We start from the raw sequence: 23600 nt of genomic DNA on the forward strand, positions 1-23600 counted from the left end.
ATTCCAAAGATGCTATCAAGACTTGTGGGCTACGAATATTTGGTCAAAAATAAGAAGTTTTATTTTGTTAGTAACAAATGTATCTACCTCTCTCTTAGATACAGGATCGTATTCTCTATTATCTTCCAAAAAATACGTCATAATTGTTGCCTTAGCAGCAATAATTCTTCCATCATCTTCGGTAACGTCACCAAGCCATTTCTCAACATCAATTGGTGCAAAGGTAACTGGACTGGCAAAGGAAAAAAATTTAAGAATTACCATAATGACTTAAATTTCAGGTGCAAGCTAAACTAGCACAGCTGATGTAATACAGATTTTTTCATGGCTCAATTTTATGATAGTTGTATTTGAACAAAATTGACTAATTGATAGATTTACAAAATTGATGAAATCGTAACATATTGTCCATTTGAATCTAAATACATGTGGCAAAAGGAAAATAAACACAGAAGCAGTTTAAATGTTTTATATTTTCAATTGAATTTAAAAATAACTTTTTTTTTATTACATGTTTTAGAACTTTTTCTGCAGTTGCACTAAAATTCACATTATCACCAAAATGATAGTTTTCATTTATAATTTTATAAAATTGATAATAAAAATTGTCCATATAAGGACATTGTATTACTTCATTGCTGTACCTGCACAGTATCAACAAATTAATGGATTGAATTTACGATGTTATAAATGATGTTATAAAATCAAATGATTTTGAACTTTGATTTTGAATTTTTTTTTTTTTAGTTGAAACACCTATCTTTTAAAAGAAACATCAAAGCAACATCAAATATGTATAGTACATTACGCGTAAATACTTTTGTGTTTGTTGAATCCCGTGTGATGTTTTAACATTTTGTTTGTAATGTTTTCACATTTAATTTTAAAAATAACAAGAGGATTTGAAGTTCAAAAACTGGACTATTACTGTGGACAAAAATGGCTTTGTTTTATTTTATACTTGCAATTAACTTTTGTTTACAAAGAAGCATGAATGTTTAATGAATTGATTACAAGCTGTACAAGTTTTTCAACTAAAAGTCACTGTGATTGATTTTCTTGATTGGAAATAGTGGTAAATGTAATAACAGCAAAAGTCATCTTAAGGTAGAAGCCTACTCATATTGTTTGAGAAATTTGGTCACAAATCGCATGACAATGTTCATTGGTTTATTATGTAAAATCATGAAGCTATTGTCTCATGGCACCATAAAATAGCATTCTATTGTGTTACAGTGATGTATTTTGAGAAACTTGTACTAATTTTTTTCAAAAATAGCTATTTTTAGAACAATTCCATAGAGCGCAATGTTAAACAAAAATTGCATTTTTCAACACTTTTTAAAACCCAGATTTTTGAAAAAATTCAGGAAAACAAAAAGTAGGCCATCACTAACAATATATTATTTTTTCAGCCTATGTCACCAGCCTACAGTTTGAGATATGGCATAATATCTCTGCCATAGGAACCTATGGTAAAAGCACTATAATACTGCCAAAATGGCAGCTATCCACTAAAATACAACCATGATTTTCTCAAAAATTAACCTGGTGACCCCCATTTTTTTCAAGGTCAATATTAAGAATTAAGAAATTCTGGGTTTTTGAAATCATGAGTAGGCATCTACCTTAAGGTGAGAATGTTTAATGTTTTGAGCAAATAAAACAACAAAATGAAATGTACCGGTGTACAGTTGTATTTACATGCCAGCTCCCTGGAAATATACATATTGCTGTATGTAATTACCTTATCTTACTAATTCTTACTTATTTATCAAACTAATTTATATCTGATGTATTTATCCATGCTATTAACTTAGACTTGAACTCAGAGATTAAGTTTTCTTGTGGGCTTGAGATTATTTTTTTACTATTTAATTTTCTGTATTTTTGTTAAATGTTAGAAATATGAATTTTAGTGCCCTGAACATTGGTGATTGTGGCTTCCTGTTTGATTTGAGTTTGAACTGCATTTGCTAAAACTTATGAATAGAAGTTTTTGGACATATGTGGATTTACTAAGATTTGATTCTGTTTTAATTACTGCAGCCCAAAGTATTTACACATACTTACATACTATTAAATATAACACATAATTGCTCCAAGATCTCAAACAAAATCCAGGAGCGATCTCATAGTTTAACTTAGCTTGAAGATAAGTCAAATAAATATGGTGAGCACAAACCTAGAAATATTGTCTTGATTAATCCTATCTAGGATGTCTTCTTGTGTAAGTCCTAATATAGTAGTCTCATTAAATGCCCATAGTTCTAATAAACTGTTTGACCAGCATGACCCGGAAATTCTGTGTGAAAAAAAAAACATGCCATCAAATAATAAGTTGCGGTGTTGGACGCGAGAGGTGCGCAAAGTATAATCGGGCAAAAGCTATCAATTCAGGAATTGGGAATTGTAACAAGACCAAGATTCTTATGATGTAGTAAGCTGGTAGTAAATTTAAGAAAAAATACAACAAAATCCAAAATTGTCTTGGTCTTGCATTATATCTTGTGTTGGTTTAATAAAATTAGCAGAAGATGTTCACAAATTACTTTAGGTTGATACAGAGAAAATCAGTGTGGTTCAACAATTGAATAATGACAGTCACACAGTTTGCATTTTAAATGTTTGAATAAAATAAAGTTTAGACTTAATTAACACACACTGACTCAAATAAGTCAGAGACAATCATGGCTCTCACTTTTGAAATCTCAGTACATGCAGAGCATTGAAAGTAGGGAGGCACAAGCCATATTGTGTGAATAGTTAGGAATCAGTTCTTGTTGTCAATAGAGTTGAGTGGAAACGCAGCATGTTGCAAAATGTACAGTAACAACCAATACATTTCCGCACTGTACGAATCAGAGAATAATGTAATTTTTTTCTTACAATGCTAACATCACAAAAAAAAATAGCTCTTCTTCAATTCTTTGCCATTTCTTTGTATGATGATAAATATCATAACAGCAAATAGCATCAGATTATAGATGTGCAGAACATGTGTATCGTCTGCCATGTTTGGGTCAACAGATTGACTAATAAAGACAAGATTTGACACAAGGCAATTGCATGGATCCCAGAGAATCTTGATCAAAATGAATGCAATTAGCTGTAATCCCTTTGCAAACATGAATCATTGGAAATACTCAACATGTGCCGAGATCTAGTAACAAACACAGCTACCGGTAATGTATCGGATGATCGTATTGTGTACATGTACCGATTATATATGCTTGTCGCTGGTTACTCTGAATGCATGACGTCACACTAATGGTCACTGGGTGTTGAAAAAACATGCTATCCCCATTTTGATGACAGATCTTGAGATTGATTCAACTATACTGACTGTACCTGCAAATTATTGTTTTAGTAAACCAACAAACAAAATAAAATATTGCACGTTGCTTATTATGAACTACTGAGTTGAATAAAGCTAAATAAAGACTGGTGTGAAGCTGATATTTTTAATAGACTGATGTTTTTGTAATTGTCAGAAATGAAGCTGTACACAAACTCACCAATTTTGAAATGTTAATATTTGTAACAATAAATTTGACTGGTTGATAACCTTGCTATCACAGCCAATCAGATACAACCTCTAACATACATATGCTCATAAACAGAGCTACAGCATGGGTTCATGGAGAGAGGAATTTCTGAATGGAAACAAAATGGTGCGAGCAGTTGATGAATTTTGTATGCCTCGACTTACCTGTAGCACACACTTTCCCAGTCTTGTCCCGATGCATTCACAGTTCTAGCAGACTGGTCTATTGTTAACATCTATGGAAAAAAAATTGAAATGATATTTATTAAATTATATATAAAATGTGTATCTAATGTATGTAATAATGGACTTGAACCCTAATAATTAGACACCTCTTTAATAACGAATTAGATGAAATTTCGTTAAAACAACACAGTTTTTATTTTTATGCCTAAAAGAAAAATCTGCATCATTATTACAAAATGGTTTTCAATTTTTTTTTTAGATAAATAAATTCATCTGTTTACTATGAGATATATCATTTTTTATTACATAAATTAGTATAAGTTGTCTATGTCATACTCTACCCACAATCCTTTGCTGAATAATTAAGATAGTGGACTATACTGTATATATACTGATAAAAAGATAAATATCTAGAGAAAATTGCATTTTCCTGCATTTGAGGAGCTCTTTCATCTGCTAGCGATATGTTGTTAGCCTAGACCTAATGTTCAGTATATGTTTCCACAATTCACACATATTCAGACTTCCTTGTAATATTCCAAAGACCCTAGAAAGTTTTATGAATGATCTCAGAGAGCAACTTTAAAGTTGCTTTCTAAAATTTATTGTCCAATATATACTATCAGTGTGATTAGCAGGAAGTAGTTTTATTAATATATTACTGGCAAGAATTTGTTCCACATAGAAATGAATTAATACATTGGCAAACTTTGTTTTGTTTTTGTTTGCTTAGGGGGTTGAAGTTATTTATTGTTGACCCAAAAAACATCTTATTTTTTCGCTATGATTTTTATCATGAAATAAATCATTAAAAATGAACTTTTGCAAGCAGGAAACTTACAGATTGTAATACAGATGGTGTTAGCACGTTATCAGCCTCTATGATGAACTGTGAAACTCTGATACCATTGGAGAAAAATTCTTTCACCCATGCCTGGTGATTAATAGACACTGAACCGATTGGAACCCAAAGTTTTTCCTGTCTGTTCTCTTCTGTAAATCCAAGCATACCAACTCCACATAAACCACCGATAATCATGCCACACAGAATAGTCAACCACGGGTGCTTCCCAACAAATTTACCATGTCTAAAAAAAAGAAAATTAAAAAAAAAAAAAAAAATTATGTAAATAATCACATAAATGTATATAAATTATTAATTTAAAACACAATTCTCACAATAAATATTACAACTGATTACCAATAGCTGCAGTCTAATAAAACAACCAAACTTTTAATAAAATATTGCACTTGATACACAATACATGTAAAGACTTCCCAAAAGTGTCTTAGACAAAAAAAAGTCATTGTCAATGACCCCGTCATGTTTTTAGTGACTTTGTCAAACAATGAAAAGCATGCATAATCAGATTATGTTCGAATATTGGGATAGTATTTAGCATAACTACAAATGTGCATGAAACAGGTATAAAGACTAAGTTTGAATGAAATTGGTCAGGCATGCCCAAGGAACTGTTAATGACATTTCCAAATGTTGATTTTGGGACAATTAATGGCTGTCAGTTAAAGGTCAACAAAATAAAACAAAGCAATATTCACATGTATCATGAAATCAGTCCAGGCATGCACAAGAAATGACAATCAGAAGAATGCACGTGACAGTCAAAAGTCAGCAATTTTTTATCAACTAATCAAATCAATGGATTTGCAGCAGTCACATCAGATGCTCAGTAGACGTACTCGAGAAATGATACAGACAAACAGCAACTATTTAGAAGACAAAATTGATTCAAACTTGACCAAAGGCCGTTGAAAACAAACGGATGTGAATATGCACAATTTCATTGAAATTCAAAAGTAATTTAACCCATTATATCTTGCTTTTGTACCAAATTTAAACCCAATTTGTGAAATCATCTCTGTAAAATGAACAGAACACATATAAAAAAACAAAATGACCACCAGTCCGCTATTTTGAATTGAATCAAGAAAAAAAATGAAGTGCATCAGTAATCCACCATGACTGATGTCAATGCCAGGAATGTGAATGAATCGGTCAAAGCATGCTAAAAAACATTTGACATGTTTGAATTTTGTGAGTTTATTCATTTTTAACGAAAATGGTCGCCATTCGATTTAATATCTTGTCTTTGTGCAAAATTTAACCCAAATATGTATCAAATCACGAAAAAAAATGACGTGTATCAGTAACCATCCATGACTGATGTTAATGTCAAGTTTGAATTAAATCAGCCAAGGCAAGTCCGAGAAACGGTTGATGACATGTCCAAATGATGATTTTTGGTGTTTTGGGGAACAAAAAATGGCCGCCAGTTGGTCAAAAGTCAACCAAATCAAAAATAAATCGATGTCTAGCATTATGACTTGTCTTTGTAACAGATTTGAAGAAAATCTGTCCAAGCGTCTATGAGAAATAACGACAGACGTGGGGACGGACGCACCCACGAATGAACAACTGAACAGAACCCAAATCATAAGTACCCGTTTTTAAGTTCTAAAAAAAAATAAACATTTTTAAGAACAAGGAATGTAAAATACATTTTATAGTATTCTTTAACTTTGTTATGAGAATTAATAAAAGTAATTTCTTTTTTTAAATTTCTTATAAAGGGCCTATGAAATGTTCACTGTCAATTTTCATTTTTCAAAGCCCTGGTTTGCCTCTAATGATGATTTGCACCCCTTTTACTTTCTAAACTCTAAGGCTCTAAATCTTGTCCAAAATATACCAAAATATAGGTACTTTGGTTATAAATAAATAAATTGTTTCAAAATTATGGGTTTCCAACACAAATTGAGCAAAATGGCATTTATATCAACACTTTTCTTAAGGGCTATAAGTACCTACTAAACCTGATGAATATTACTATGTGGGACTATCAGTTATTAAAAGTGGTAGCTAATTTCAAGCACACACACTACTCTTCTTGTATACTAATAAGGCTACACACCCAATTTTTCCCATTTATCGTGTTTTCACTTTTATCTTGATTTAATACACCTCAATGATTTTCATTGGTTATGCAATTTTTTTTTTTTTATGTGCGATTCCTGTACTGCGTATGATTGGAGCGGTTGTATGTTTTCTCTTAATGCAGTCCATGTCAATTCTGTAATACTCAGCACACTACCGGATATTGTGCATAAAATGGGAGAGAACGTCCAATTCTATGTAATGAAAAACGTATTACACTGGAAACGTACTAAATAAAATCTCAATTCTTTGAAATGCTTAATAACATTGAAATTCATATTGGGGATTTCACAAGAGGAATTTTACATGAGTTTTAACAAGTACAACATTTATATCAGACCAGCCTAAATCATCCATAACTGCGTGGAACGACATATTTGTATTGTATGCTTTTTAATTTGTTGTTGCCTGCCTTGCTTTGTACAAATCAACACTGCTTCCATAGTTAATTGATGGCATTATGATAGTTTTCCACACTGAGTACATCTCCATATTCAAAACGATTGAAACAGTTGTTTTGGTTAATAAGAGGTTAACACCTCTATAGAATCTTTATACTGGTAACTGGCTTAGCAATTAATTCCCACCACCGATTAGATAGTGTCACCGCATTTTGGCTCATTTTTAACAAATCCAAAGCACTCTGCATATCCTTACATTGAATGTGTACTATGTTTGAATTTAAAGTTTTGATGATTTTTTTTTAGTTCTTGTGGATTTTTGACAGTCGTTTGTTTTGTGTTCTTGGAATTGTATTTTCCTACAGAAAATTAATTAATTAATTAATTAATTTATTTATTATTTTATTTATTAATTTATTAATTTATTTATTAATTTATTAATTTATTTATTTATTAATTTATTTATTAATTTATTAATTTATTTACTTATTAATTTACTTATTAATTTATTTATTTATTTATTTATTTATTTATTTATTTATTTATTTTTTTATTTTTTTATTTATTTATTTATTTATTTATTTATTTATTTACTCACAACATCCCCCGGAGGGGATGAAAAGGGTTACAAATCAGATTTAGTATTGACATTTTCTCATCACTTAGTAATGATATGATTTTCATTACTAAATTTGTCAAAATTTAGTATACATTTATTAGGTACAATGTAAAGTTTTAATCTTATTTCATTGTAATGAGGACAATTTATGACAAAATGTTGTTCATCTTCAACATGGTCATTGTCGCACATATTGCAGACTCTGTCTTTAAAATCCAATCCTGTATGCCGGCCTGTTTCAATTTTCAGACAGTGGTTGCCAAGTCTAAATTTTGTTAAGGATTTGCGAAGTTCACTGTTTTTTATAATTGGTAACGGGTAAGTAGTTTTCTTGTTCTATTTTGGTTTTAAAAAGTTTGTAGGTTCTTAGTTTATTTTTAGAATTTGATTTTTTCCTATTGTCATTATTTAATTCATTTTTCCACTCAGTTGTAAACTCTTCTGTTAAATTCTTATCAATTGTTTTGAATTTTGATAATGAGATAATATTTGTTTCATTTAAAAGATAAGAATGGTTTATATTTTTTAGTATCAAATCAAGATTTTTAAACCATTTACTTTTAATAATTTTATTGACATAGTATACTTCTCGAAGTAGAGTATTTGTAGAATTTGCAACACGATTGGCATATTTATCATTTGTTTCTTAAATAAAAGAATCAAGAGGTAATTTTCCCAATTCACTATATATTGCCATGATTGGTGTATTTTTTGAGATACCAAGAATGTACCGATAGTAAGTAAGCTGGACATCCTCTACAATTGATTTTGTAGAACTTTCTTCACCCCAAATGTCACTTCCATACACAATAACTGGTCTGATAAGTTTATCAAATAGTGACAGTAGTATGGACATGTCCAGATTACCAGATCCAATTTTGGTCTTTAATGAGAATAAGGCTTTTATTCCTTTTCTTTTTAGGTTTTTCATGGCATCTTTAAATTTACCATTTGGACTCATAAATAGTTATGTTATTTCCACTTTGCCGTAAGTCCTATCCGGTACAATTGTACCCTCGAGTCTCATGTTGACCATGTCCCGGCCCGCTTACTTACTAACTGACTGGCAAGTCATATCCGTAAAAATAGAATATTATTTTATTTGAATATTTGTAAGAATATTTCTGATAATTTGACTAGTTTATAATTAGGGTAGGGACATGATATTTTACTAGCTCTTTTTGAGCTATTTATCATGTTCCACATCATAATGACAAAGCATTATGTATTTAGCAAGTACCCTATTGTATTTACTTTATGGTGAAATAAAATATACAATACAATACAATACAATACAATACAATACAATACAATACAATACGATTTCACATGCAGAAATTGAGAACCACAAACGTAGACAAATTACATCAAAATGAACACTAAATACAGCTATCCTGAAAAGGAATGTTGAGTTCCTGGGTGTGCGTCTTACCATGGAACTATAGTTCCATGGTCTTACCATGAAGGTAATACCTCCATGGTCTTACCATGCGTACAGTGGCGTGATTTTGGAGAGTAGAGCTAGAGGACTGATTGTACGCGAGACGTTCCAATAAGAAATTGTTTAAAAATTTTAATTAGATATCAAAATCTTCTAATACCAAAAAACAACGTTGTTATGTTTCTAGACACATAACGAAATCGAAACCACAGTCCCTCCTCTATGGGAAATAGTTTATTAGAGGGACTGTGTCGAAACAAATGAAACCATTCGATCAACCTTGAACAACCTTGAAAATCGGGTCATCGACCTTCCGTTTACGAGCGAAAAAAGTCAAGGATAAACACGACATATTTTCGCCCAATCGTCCATGATTTTTTGAAAATATCATTTAATTCAGTCCAGCGATATTAGTAGGTTATTTATCAGAGACACCCGGGAAACACATTTTGAGAAGTGAATCACTTCGGCCAAAGGACCGAGGGACTGTATCTCAAAAACATATTTTATATAGGGTACAAAAAAACATGAACAAGAGACATACAAGTCTACATTCGTGTTTTTCACGATATTATTATTATTATGGTTATTAGACATTTGTTCATGAACAAACCATGATCGAACATCGTAATTTGGCAAAGGTGAATTATTACCTGTAAAACAGCCTTTCCAAAGCCGTTACCAGTGCATTACTGCACGACTTCAAACAACCGTGAGGTTTTTCTTCATCATTCGCCATCGCTTTCAGGCACACGCAGCAACACACCGGGCTTCTACAAAAACTGTGTGTAGCGGACGTCAACCAGTCAACAGGGGCGCGTTCAGTAAACAAAAGCGTTCGCGAACGGTTTGAACGGTGGCGCTTTTCGGTGAGACGTACTGTCCGTTAACTACAAACGTTCGCGAAAATGGCCGTTCCGTTGGTGAGCTCTTTTAATTGACGATTTTTTGGAAGATGGTGTGAATGCCGATGCGGCAAACTTTGCGGCAAAGTCAAGCTTAACTTTTTCAAAGGCTGCAATTTTAGTTGCGTTGACATCGACACAGAAAAAGGTGCCGGTGCGCATAAACAACTACGTGGAAACTGTGGTTTTCATGTAAACCATCTAGACGCATTGTCGTAATTGTAATCACGTGGTCAAAATGCGCCCTCATTGACAATATCGGCCATGTTTTGTAAAACATACTTAGAAGGAGCTCGTTATGGTAACGACTGTAAACGAGGCGAGTAGTTATGTAATGTTAAGAGTGAAGCTCACAAAAAGTGTCACTAAGCGTTACGTAATGTGACCAAGTAGACAGAAATTAGAGTTGTGATTAACAACAAATCACTGAAAGGTGGCGAAGTAACACATTTTGGGTCGAAATTGTCGTTATCTGTCCAGCATTTGATCTGCCCCCCCCCGCTAAAAAAATATATAGTTATGTCAGTCCTTTTCGCGATATATGATGAGTTGATAATCGAACATCGACGGTATCGATTTAATAATGGTGCCATCAGCGCCAATCCTCGATAGATGTCAAGGTTACACAGTGCGGTCGCCGAACCCTCATTAACATATTTAAATGAGCCGTGGTAATTTGAACTTTGACCCGTTAGTGTCGCCATTGTTTCGAACTGAGAAACAGGGCTATTTTGGCTGCTACACTTGATTGAAAATTACATATTGTGTGAAGTACGGAAACCAAAATTACTGTGATCGGTGAAAGGTATGTATCAATAGGTGTGTGCAGGTGACTTTTTATGAACTTATTTGGGTTAATTTAATTTTAATTTTGCATTGATTTTTTAACCCGCAAATCAGTGTTCGTTTACGTGTCTCTTGCAAATTCTTCGGCGGACTGTTACACAACATTGTTGTGAAATGAAACAAAAATTTACTGAAAATATACACAAGTGTGATCGTGTGTGAGAAATTCTGTAAGTTTCCAGCGTCTCTCTAACATTTGGAATCTTTTCGTGCCAATGTCAATTTTCCCGCCACAAAAAGGGCGCCAAAATAACAGCTGACCTACATGACAATATTATCTGAAATTGACTTCAGTTTCACTGACAAACGTAAAAGGCGAAATTATAGTATTTATTTGTTTAGTTTTTATTGACTATTTATTTATTTATTTTTGAGGGCTTTGAAGAAAAAAGGAACAAGCAGTATTTTGTTGAAACCATGGAACTGAGAATATTCTTGGCTCTATGTTGAAACCTACGTGACTATATAAATTCGTTTTGCAGCACTGTGCGTTTTTGTTTTTGTTACTGGTTATTCTATATTCTTCGTTTTATAAATAATATAGTAATTGTTTGTATTTTTTTCTTTTCCCTTTCAGACTACTGTGCTACTTGCTAAATTGTTACTTGGAAGAGCTGTTTGCAGTCACTCTGCCAAAATAATTTATGTTTATATGTATAGTTTTGTGGTAAAATAAACCACCAATGAAAACACAATAAATATTTTTAATTTTTATTTTATTTTCTCTATCCTTTTTGACATTGTTGCATATTTGTGACAGTTTTACTTGGACCTCTAACACTAACAGTACATTTGAGTTGAACATAAGCAGAAAAGTGACACGTTCACAATTCTGTATCACACCATGCAACAATAGTAAATTCAGTCTGTGGTGAGATATGCCTTCTTACATTTCTCATTTTTCTTCCTTTTCTAATGCCCCTCTTTGTTTACTATTGTTGCATTTCTATTTTTATGGTACTCAAATGTCTTGAATATATAATTTCTTTAGTATATAAACATTTCTTTCCATCACAGTTTATCACATATCCAAACATCTATCAAGATGAAATAACACCATACTAAAATACAGAAACAAACGCAACAAGTCTGATTTGTGTGATGATTTGGTTTATTTTGATATAAAGGGTATGTTCGCTTTCATCATATTACTTGGCCTTGCTTTCTTGCAAGAGGACTGTCTGTTTTCTGTTCATAGCTGGATCTTGGAAGGTATTGTTGTGATCTTTTCTCTCCTTCACCAACTTTGCTTTGTTCCTTGCATCCAAAAAATATGCCTTATTTGGGAAAATATTAACTCGTATCTTTCTTCCTTTGGACATTCCGTCTGCTGAGCCTAACTTCCACTCCAAATTTTGTTTTGGATCAAAAAGGGGCAGGATGTCATTTCATCGGGGCCTGGCAACTATTAAAATGATGCACAGAAAAGTTAACAGAATTCAAAAGAGGCTTGATAATGGTGGTACATCTTACAAGTTGAATGAGAATTTATGTGACTTAAGAAGTTTAATAAAACTTATGCTGAAGGTAAAGTGGTGTTGTCATGGCGATTGCTTGACATCTCAGTTTCTTGATTATCTTTCGTGGAGCAATACCATGTTAAAGCAATATTATGGAAATTGCCAGTTTTCAGAAACAGTTTCAACTGAGACAACTCTAGTTCAATTTCATGATCATTCAGTTGATGACATTCTTGCTTTTCTGCTAGCTGTATCTGCTTGTATGTACTTTATTTTTCCATACATGACCAATCCATCTATAAAGCAACTTCCTCAGAAGAATAAACCCATATCACCAAACACTGTTGTGTTGACTACTTCTGAAGAAGTATTGCATAACTGTGTGCAAGATGCTCTACAACTAAAAATTGTGTCATGTGCGATTGTTCTTGCGATAGCCTCCTTGTTTGTATTCATAAATAATCCATTTATTTATAAAAAAAGGGTTGGTGAAAAAAAGTCACTCTCATTCACATACCCATTAACTAGTGTAGACATTAAAGATAAATTCAAATTATTATTAATTATTCCTTGTACAGAAATGTCCCTGAATTTTTTGGCTTGTCGGGGTGCAAGGAAAGGCGACAGTGAAAAATGTCATCCAGGTACTAATTGTCTGAAATGTAAAAATTGTGGGAAACTAGGAGAAGCTAGGTACAATCATTCTATTAGTTGGAAGGTTGATTTGCAAATATTCCTGAAAGAATTCAATATCTCGGAAACTGATTGTATCTGTAATGCTTGTGTAAGGTTTCTCAAAAGACGATTCAGTAACCCGCATTATCAACTCAACTCCAAACATAGAAAAATGTATTCATGTATTCTGGAGAGTGTAGATATGTGTGGCCGTCGAAGTGTTCATGATGCCAAGAAAGAAACAAAAATTACATTCCATTCTCTTTGTACCAAATTAGATATTGATTTCTCTATATTTCATAACATTTCATATTTTCCTCTTTGCCAAACTCATTATATGCAAACAATGAGAAGAGTTCAAACAGTGTGTGCTGCATGTTCATGCAGGTCTAACAACTCTCTAGTATTCCCAACTATGAAATTGTATCTCACTTTCACCAATCTACTGGAACTGACTTTCAACTTAGTAACTGCAGTATGGTGTGTATTAAATGTTACAAATCATTTTCTGAAATAGCCAGCAAAATCAAATTAGATGTGCAGTCTGGGTTGTGCATTTCAAGTGATATTATCCTAAGGGAAATTATTGACCAGCACAATATCATGGTTTCAAATTATTGTAGTCGTGGTGACTTGCTGTCATTAGCATTGAATGAAACTATTTCATTTGTTGGTGATGTTTTACTCAATAAACATGCAATATTGCTGCTGGATGTTAAACATTTTTTCATCATCACATTAGAAAATAATTATGAAATGTGCAAATTAAATACTGTGGAATACTTTATTTTCACTGGAATTAATTTTCGCTGAAAAGGCTTTTTGGGCATTTTGTATGGAATTTATTTTCACTGATTTGTGATGAGTTTAATGTGAAATATAGGAAAAAAAGTATATTCGCTGGATTTTATTTTCACGAAATCATCCCTTCAGCGAAAATAAATTCCAAGCGAAAATAAAGTATTCTACAGTAACAGTGAAATAGAGCCTTTAGAATCTTATAGCAGAACTAACAGCTGGCTGCTTCGAGAAATAAGCTGCATTTACTTTCCTTCACACGTTTCCTTGAAATCAAGCATTAACAAAAAATTATCTACCCTTCTATACCGGACTGGCAGTGATCCAACTATTGCATTACACAATGCACTCTGGGAAAATAATAAAAATGTTTTATCTCTCCAGAGCCAAATAGAAAAACTTGAAGCGAAAGTTCGGGGATTGAGTAAAGTTGATGTAGACTTCTACAAAATGTTAGATTTGGTTGCCGAGAAATTGAATAGTACATTTTATAAACAAGCGCTTGATTTTTCAAATTATATAAAATGCAATTGAAAAAGTAGTATTCGAAATTGATCCAATTCTTTGGAACATTGTTGTTTACTTCACACTGAACGCAACCATCTTCATTGCAACAACTTTGAGTGGGATAAGCATTATTTTGTTTTTTACCGTAGAACTTCAATGGAGAGTAGGGCTCGCTTTCTCAGACGTTTATTTTCTGTCTGTTTACTTCTTTTTACATGTTCTGATCAATGTATCTATCCATTACATATCTATCTTTCTGATATGGTTGAAGGTTACAGTGGATCAAAAACACTCGTGAAAATATTGAATCGTTTTGGTATGATTGTTCAGTGGACTCACTACATCGTTACATGTTGTCAGTAATTAATAAAAGATCATCTGACACATTTATGGAGGACAGTATAGTAAGAAATGCATTCTCAATATAGACAAATCTTCAAAATATGCTGCAGTGAGGTCAGTTGTTGGTCAAAGGGGTTTTCATGGTACTTCTTACCAAATGGTTCAACCAAAACCTAAAACTGCATAATGCTACAGAAGATCTTGTTTTTGGTAGTTATGATAAGCATTCTTCTGTTAAAGATTTCAAAGTTATTAAAATACATGGTGATGGTCGTTGTTTTTTTAGATGCATTGTTGTGCGAAATTATTTCTCTTTGCGCAACTGTAAAACTTCACCTGTCTACAGAAAGTTTGATATTTAACTGCCTAAAATCTGTCTCTGACTTGTTGGAATTTTACAACCTTGGTGTGTGTAGAGGGGGGGGGGGGGGCTTTCAGGTTGTCACTAAAAATGTCTATTACAGTTTATGCATCACCATTTAGAGTTCTATTGCTAAACTATTCTCAATGCTTGTTAAATTTGGGGTTTATTTTTACCAATACCTGTAGTAACCGTTGTATATGTTGATGGTGTTCAAAATTATGTTGTAAAAAAATCTGGTCAAGTCCTTCCTATATATATTAGTAAATAATTTTGTTTAACAGTAGTATGACATTGTAGTATGGTAAAAATGGTAAAAAAAAAATGTTCTGTAATACTGAAAACATCCATGAGATTAAACTTCACTGTATTGTAAAATACAAATGTTGTTTTGGCACTGCACATAAGTAAATCAAGGACGTCTCTTTTTTGAAAAACAATTTGGCCAGAAAGTTTTTTTGAAGCTTAAATTACTAGGGCTTATGTATCTAATATTTCTCTGGAATCTTTGCTGAAAACAATTAATTGTATTTTCTTCTAAGATACTTTTAGGCTGTCACATTCATTCCTGTCTAATGGAGGTAAAAAAAAGACTCTTTTTACAGCTGTTTGTTTAGCATATCCGGTAAGAGTATTGACCAATTTGAATAGCAATGTAATATGGTAATTACCTCTATTGTATTCATGGTTATTCTATTGTATCTCCGAAATTAACAACAATATCACATAAATATTAACACACATAATGCCAAGTACATGTATTCATTCACGATTATGTTATATGAACATGTTAGTTTGGCTCAATATTTGAATTCATGACAGATCAATGAAGAATCCAGTGGAGGGCACTTTGAACTGATCTGTAATTATTTTGTATTGAATTAATTTTGTTGCCTAAGCTGCCTAATTTATCCATACATTTATTTGTTAATGGATTGTAAAATACATGCCAAATAAAATATTACCCTTGTTTTTAGTTAATAAATAAGTCAAAAACAAACTGGTTCTTTAGTGTTTTATAAAATATTTCATGTTATCAGAAAGCAACACGGGCAAGGGTGTTTCAGGTTAAATACATTTAATAGCCAGTATACAGCTTCACTACACACATTTTCCAACAGACAATATTGTTTCCGCATTATATGGAGCACAGTTAAAGTAAAAACAAAACATAAAACTGTTCACGCCCGGTAATTACATATATATTCCGGGTTTCGATGCAATATTGAAAGCTTTGAGGTCATAGGTTATAATTCGGGTTACTTCCCATTCGCCAGTGGAAAATTCTTCGGCCAAGTGTTACACAAGCCTTATAAAACAAAAATGTCTTGTACTTATAAAATATAAATACAATGCACATGTTGGCGAAGTATGGTTAATTTCCAATCAATTGTTTTAAAAATGGGAGTCATAGAGTGTATCTCGACACTAGAGAGAAATACTAGTACCAACCTTCAAAAACCACCTCAAATATCATTAACTTTGAACGATCCATAATAAGTGGTCTGCGTTGAAGCTGGAATGTCAATAATCCTAAATAAATACAGGAACTTTGTATTGGGAACTCCGAATTAAAGCCAGTTTAAAATGTGTGAAATAATGCCGTGCTCGGCTGGTTTGAAACGTAACTGTCACACGCGCGAATAAACGGGTGTATGGAAAACGAAGACCTAAGACCCTGGAAAACGAAGACCCCGGAATGTTCCTATGACTTCCCGTATGAATTCTTCATAATATATTATTTTCATACACATTTGCGGATTTAATCAATGTAAAACCCAGTAGTATGCCTAATTTCATCTTGGTTTCGTTTAATATATAGCGGTGTCCGCAATTTCTTGCAAACCCATTTAAAAACTTACATAGCCTTGTTAGCAGGCGTGATTCTCATCTGGAATCGCACGTCCGAATTTCAAAAACTCTAATTTAAAAAAAAAAAGACGGTCCGCCGTTCCGTTCTTTGGCTGATCCGTTTGTAGTCACAGCAACCGAAGAAGCCCGCCCATTTATCGTGACGTTTTGTGACGTCTGCATAAATTACCGTAATTAGAATGTGCTATTCCATCGTGTGTTACACGCGGAGAATCAGTGGAACGGTAAGTCTGGTAACCACGAAGTACGACATTAATTTATATACCAAAACGAACATACAATAAAATACGAACACAATGAAATCACAACGTCGATTACCATATTTGAAATAAACTGATTGCAAGTATAATTTTAATTTGTCTTACAACTCGGTTAACGAAGACCCTGGAAAACGAAGACCATGGAAAACGAAGACCATGGAATGTTCCTATGACGCCAATGATACACGAATTCGCCCAATATCGGGCATTTACTTTCATTGTGAACTAACTTCCCGTACGAAATTCTTCATAATAAATTAAACTAACTACTTCTAATTGTGAAATTACAACGTGAAGTACTTATTTTCGTTGTGAAATCACAACGTGCGTATATTGAATGCGAAATAATACGTATATGTATAATTGCATTTTACTAAACATATGTAACATATGTAAATTATTTTTCGATCAGTAACGTTGCGTGTATGGTTCTGTTCATTCTAATCAATCACGTCATATTATTAAATGAGTTCTTAAATAAATTGCGTGACGTTATTAAATAGTTACCAAATGAAATTACGTACACCCCGATCGCATGGAATTACGTCGCTATTGGTCATCGTCATTAAATGGCATGATTAAATTATGTCAGAATAAAAATGCATATTGTCACGTTACTGATTAAAACGTGTCCAATGGAACTACGAAGTTAACTTTACTGACACATGATTGAATTTGCAATTCCATCCCGACCTCATTTAATTATGGTGAGTACGTAATGATTTATTTACGTACTCGTATAATAACGACATGCATAATTCTACTGCGAACTCATATAATAGCGTGATGTACTTAATTTAATTGCGAACTCGTTCAATAACGTGATATACTTAATTTCACTACAAACATATTTAATCCAACACGAGGATGTAATTCAATTGTAGCCCCTCAAAGACAATGGAAATACCTTCCCGGTTCCAATACGTATACTGGTATTTGGTGCTTATTAGAAGTACTTGCACTTTGAGTATATATTCGCATGTATAGTTACAAAGTTTAATCAAGCACTTTATTTATAGATTACAATTTCATACAGACAACCAAAGACATTTAAGGATAAGATGCAGTTTTTTTCTCATTTTTGACCGTTTTTGCTTTTTTGGCTTTCCTGTACGATGGGTTTCATATCCATAATTTGTTAAAAATAATTTTAAAATAATCATTAAAACCAACTTTAAAACACAGTTAAACTATTATTATGAAGCGCTGTTTACGTTTTGTTTATGTTTGAGGGATGATTTGCATATTCACGCCACTTAGCGGTTCCTGATTGACAGATGATATGTAAATTAAATAAGAGTCAACAGTTTCATAACAGTACTATTTCCGGTGGTAGGGGTCGCATGTTGTGATTTTGTGCACAGTTTACCGCGGTTTTGTAACACTAGTTGTAATATAAATAACCTAATACATTTTCCGATTTGGAGCAGTGTCTTCGATATTATGGATGAGAATGTAAATGCGTTGTACCCTGGCTTCGAGGTCACTTTCGCACAACATATAATTTATGCAAGTACCGCCCCCTTTTTGTTCATGCATTGATTACGTCAATATAACGGGTACATTCAGAGTACCGCTGAATGATACTTCTCGGAACGCACTTTCAAGTGCGACTATTCTCATATTATCCGTACATTTATCTAATTTGTCAGTTATCCTTCATAATGTCATAGTTATCATGCGAGCTGGTAAATATTGTAACAGCGTTGGGAAATAGCATTATTATATTGCGTGAGCGAAAGACGCTGGTAAGACTGTGTCACAACGCGTTCTATTTACTTCCAACGCGCGTGGTCGGCGCCTCTGATTGCGTTTATTTTGTATTTTTATTTTCGAAATGTATCACTGCCTGCGTTTTTTTGTTACGTCTCGCAACTGAACGTCCAAGCTGACCTTGTTTTGGCTGTAAACGAAACCAAGATGAAATTAGGCATACTACTGGGTTTTACATTGATTATATCCGCAAATGTGTATGAAAATAATATATTATGAAGAATTCGCTATGAAATTCGTACGGGAATTTTGTTAACGAGTTCACAATGAAAGTAAATGCCCGATATTGGGCGAATTCGTGTATCATTGGCGTCATAGGAACATTCCGGGGTCTTCGTTTTCCAGGGTCTTCGTTTTCCATGGTCTTCGTTTTCCATGGTCTTCGTTTTCCTGGGTCTTCGTTTTCCATGGTCTTCGTTTTCCAGGGTCTTCGTTTTCCATACACCCGCGAATGAACGTAGATATGCAAATGAGGCTTTGTAGAAGATAATATTTGGTAATCGTAGTCCTAAATAACTATTATAAATAGCTAGACGTTTCGAGCAATGGCTCTTTATCGATAGCATACCGATAAAGAGCCATTGCTCGAAACGTCTAGCTATTTTTAATAGTTATTTAGGACTACAATTACCAAATATTATCTTCTATATATCATATTTATCAGTCCGAGCAGCGTTTATTTATTTATAAACTACTATTACAAATGAGGCTTTGGCGACCTCACTGTACAGATTTTGCTTATTTCCCCACGTATCCTCGGGGGCGCAGCTACGTCACAAGACGTTCCGCGTAGCTAAAGACGCGCACCACTGTACGTGCAGTGGCGTTGTGTCGTCACCGGAAATGTTGAAAGAACGCTGACCTGCAGCGTCAATGCGTGCAGTGGGCTATGTGCGCGCTGCTGTGGAACGCCGGTCGATCCGGTGAAAATTCGAGAAAAAAACACAAACTCAACTTTGAAGTAATCCTGAACAACCAAATTTATATATGTTACACACGTAGGGCTAATCTTGCTACACTGTTTAGGGGAGTCTCAACAAGCATCCCAAAGTACCGTTTTCTGCGAGTTTTTTGGCCTTTGTTTTCACCGCAAGGGTTGCCAGGCAATGAAAATGCCCGGATGTCCACCCCCTCGTTACTATTGTATCTTTGTGCCACCTACAGGTTGAAACTTATTTTTTTTTTTTGCCACTTGGCGGTCTCAAAGCTCTCAATGTGGCCTCCTTTTCTACAGTTGCTACACCCTCTTGGTGTCAGACATTTACGCCGTGTTTTTTTATACTGTTGTAAGTAAGATCAAATAGCTGAGAATATTGGAGACATATTAAAAATGAATTCAAAATGTTTTGAGATATCAGAAATTAGGTAAAAATAATTAAATAATCAATGTGCACATTTTTTCAACATTAAACTAATCATGTCTGTAGATTACCCCCAGAGCATCTATGAACCAAATTTCAATGAGTATGCACATTATGCAAATTAGTTTGCTCATATTTCAATCAAAAACTAATTAGGCACTTATATGCCAAGTCTTATTGAAATGCAATAATTGTTTTTTTGAGTTACAGGTAGAAAATTGGGTATGGTAATTATTATGCAAATTAATCAATTATTATGCATAGATTTTACCCAAAACGAGTTAGGTTTGTGTATTGTTCCAGGGCACATATGTACCAATTTTCATTATGTGATTAATTTTTTAAAACATCAATGGAAAGCCGAAAAGTAAATTATTATGCAAATTAGGTAATTATTATGGATGTATACATAAACCCCAGACTAATTAGATAGTTACATTGTATTCATGTACCAAGATCCATTGAAATAAGATATCTGAGTACTTGAGATATTGATGGAAAGCTGAAAACTGACTAATTATTTTGTAAATCAGGTAATTAATATGCACAGATTTTAATGTAAAACTAATAAGGTCTGCTCAATGTCACACCTATTACCATATTTCATTTAAATGTGATTGGAACTTGGTAAATTATGAATCAATCTAAATTGTGCACAATCTTGTAAATGTAGGCAACTGGAGCACTTCTTCTAAAATGCATGCTGATTGGTGTTTTGCTTTCATTACATTTATTCAAATCATAGTTCAATTAAAATCAGTTTCCGGTGCATTACTTTTACACAACCTGTATGGGAATACAATACTTCCAGTAAGTGCCGGGGGGGGGGGGTGCCCTTCAGGGTCAGAAAGTACCAGTATGTGTGACCTTCTGAGCCAGAAAGTACCAGGATATATGACCTACACAGGTCAGAAAGTACCAGGATGTGTGACCTTCAGGGGTCAGAAAGTACCAGGATGTGCAACCTTCAGGGGTTAGAAAGTACCAGGATTTGCAACCTTAGAGGATCATGCATATTTACTATTCTCTCAATCTTCACAGCTCACATCTGTTGTTGTACCTAAAATCATACATTTACAAGACAATTAAGGTGACAATATTTTAGCCAGCCAAGGAATGTTTGTTTCGGGTGACCCATCCAAATTGGAGTTTGGTGGAGTCGGCACCAACAAACCCTGTGATTTGGACAATGGTAAGGTGAAGGATTTTTGTACCCTGGGAACTGACAAGACTAGCTATAAACTACCTTATTTGCCTCGTCTTGTTTACTTCAATTCATGTATATCTTATACATGATTTGAATATGGTGATGATAGAATTAATTATTACTATACATGATTTTATTAAGTAAAACAAGATCTACCAGAATCAACGGTCGAGGGCATTGTAACAAATGATATTTCATGACGTACTTACCACAAATGTCATGTGACTGAACCCCAACAAATTGTTCATGAGAGATTGTGTTTATCCTTCTCTATTAACAATGGCACACACAAATTAAACATTTAAATACTTTATTGCATTTATTGTGTTTTACAAATCCAGAAATGACTTAAATCACAACACCATATACAGAACAAAAGACAAGTAAACCTTTCAATATTATTACCAGAATCCACTCGGTATGCAGAGAATGGTTCTGACATTATTGCAGAGCAAATAGGAACAATCCCATTTAGAAAACTAAAATCCTTAGTCAAAAATTCCTGGCATAAACTTGAAGTACTGACAATATGCTGAACTTGCATGTGTCTATTATTCATAGATTTTTTTAAATCTTGCGATTATAGACGGTATCTAGCCTAGGAGACCATTGATTTCTCAATTAAATAATGCATAACATAAACTAAACTCAAAGAATCATGTTTTACCAAATTGCTTATGATTTTCATCATGTAAAAATATGTAACATGAACTTTGTTAAGCTTATTTTAAGGTGACAGTTATTGCACTATATGCATTCAAATTATTTGACACACCTTGTACATATCACATGGGACTCGCAATGAATCTGATACAGCATGATGGCTAACACTTTAAATGCATGACTTATGGTGAATGATAAATAATCATGCAGACAATCACAGTAAAACCCGCTCATACCAAAATCTAGTGTAAACCTGAAATGTGTCAAAACTCAGTACAATTTTCTGATTATCATAGACTTGCTTGTATATACAAAATTTCTATATCCTGGAAAATGACATTCGGTTGAGACAGGTTTTACAGTATATGAATTACTGTAAATGATTTTTTTTTTTTAGTGAGAGATTTCACAAAAAACACAATGGAAGTACATGTACATGAATAATTAATATAAAGTATTGTTAAAAAATTGTTACAATATATCATTATTCATACATGGTTTAATTAGCTGATTGAGTACTACAATTTATAATGCTAAAATGTTGGTAAAACACATTTGTACAATTTCTTCGTAATTGTTCGACCAAATTTTTATAATTTCCTACAGATATTAATCAGAATTTTGAAAAAAAATGTTTGGGGCTTAAGGGTTTAATTATTTTAATCATGGTTTGCTTACAATTATTGCTCAGCACTGAAAAAAGGTTCACAAAGCTGTAAATTATTCTCAACATATATAGAAATGTTCACTGACCCAAAATGTACACAATAGACCATTTTCCGTACACTGCGAGAATCACGCGTTATGCGTGAAATCGAACGTAAAAACAGGACAAACAAAGGTCATAGCGTCGTAGTTAGGTTAAATATACAAGCAACTTCGCCAAAATTTCAACCGCTTTTTCCAACTTTGCACGCAGTTTTCCAACAGTTTACAGTCAGCTCATGTGAACATCCACAGGCTGCTTTCAACTGGCCTTTATTAAATTTCTTGACTTTACAACTGCGTGTTTCTATATGCCAACAACTTATGTCATATAAACAAATACATCTATAAACTTTGAAATCACTTTGCACAACTTTGCAATCACTTTGAACAACTTTGCACGGTTTGTTTTTAAAAAAAATACGAAATTTTAAAACTTTTCATTAATTAAACAAATACAAAAATTCCACGATTTTCCACAAGAAATGATTGACATCACAGTAAGAAAAAATGCATGAATGTCGCCGTATATTTTTTCCGTGCGTGTGATGAAACAAAAAGAAAAAACAACAGCTTGTTTACTCAGTGAGTCTCCCATGCAAGTACTAACCACGCCCAATTATGCTTTACTTTAAACATGAGTTGGTCACCTAACAACACAGCTGCATGGACTATTTGAAATTGAACCGAATTGGCGGCTATTTCATATTTTTCA

At 33.2% G+C, this 23600-nt stretch overlaps 1 protein-coding gene and 1 long non-coding RNA gene across 4 annotated transcripts in view; one reads left to right on the forward strand and one right to left on the reverse strand.

The window, feature by feature from the left end:
- LOC146738307 (patched domain-containing protein 3-like) overlaps positions 1-10285 on the reverse strand; it is a 33896-nt gene extending 23611 nt beyond the window's left edge. For all 3 annotated transcript variants that reach the window (XR_014930341.1, XM_085503153.1, XM_085503152.1), the window contains exons 1-5: positions 9804-10285; positions 4575-4821; positions 3713-3783; positions 2186-2305; positions 88-232 (exon numbers count right to left, since the gene is read on the reverse strand). Coding sequence is in view for 2 of the 3 variants with exons in the window: in XM_085503153.1 (XP_085359279.1) it covers positions 88-232; positions 2186-2305; positions 3713-3783; positions 4575-4821; positions 9804-9889 (669 nt within the window). In the remaining variant the exon portion in view is untranslated. The remainder of the gene's footprint in view (positions 1-87; positions 233-2185; positions 2306-3712; positions 3784-4574; positions 4822-9803) is intronic.
- Positions 10286-10732: 447 nt separating this feature from the next.
- On the forward strand, positions 10733-11600 carry LOC146738308 (uncharacterized). The gene is made up of 2 exons (XR_014930534.1): positions 10733-10860; positions 11479-11600. It is a non-coding gene; the product is annotated as an uncharacterized LOC146738308 (long non-coding RNA).
- The last annotated feature ends 12000 nt before the right edge of the window (positions 11601-23600 follow it).

This window comes from Saccoglossus kowalevskii, chromosome 9 (assembly GCF_978046115.1).
Source record: "Saccoglossus kowalevskii chromosome 9, keSacKowa6.1, whole genome shotgun sequence".
Classification (NCBI taxonomy): Eukaryota; Metazoa; Hemichordata; class Enteropneusta; family Harrimaniidae; genus Saccoglossus; species Saccoglossus kowalevskii.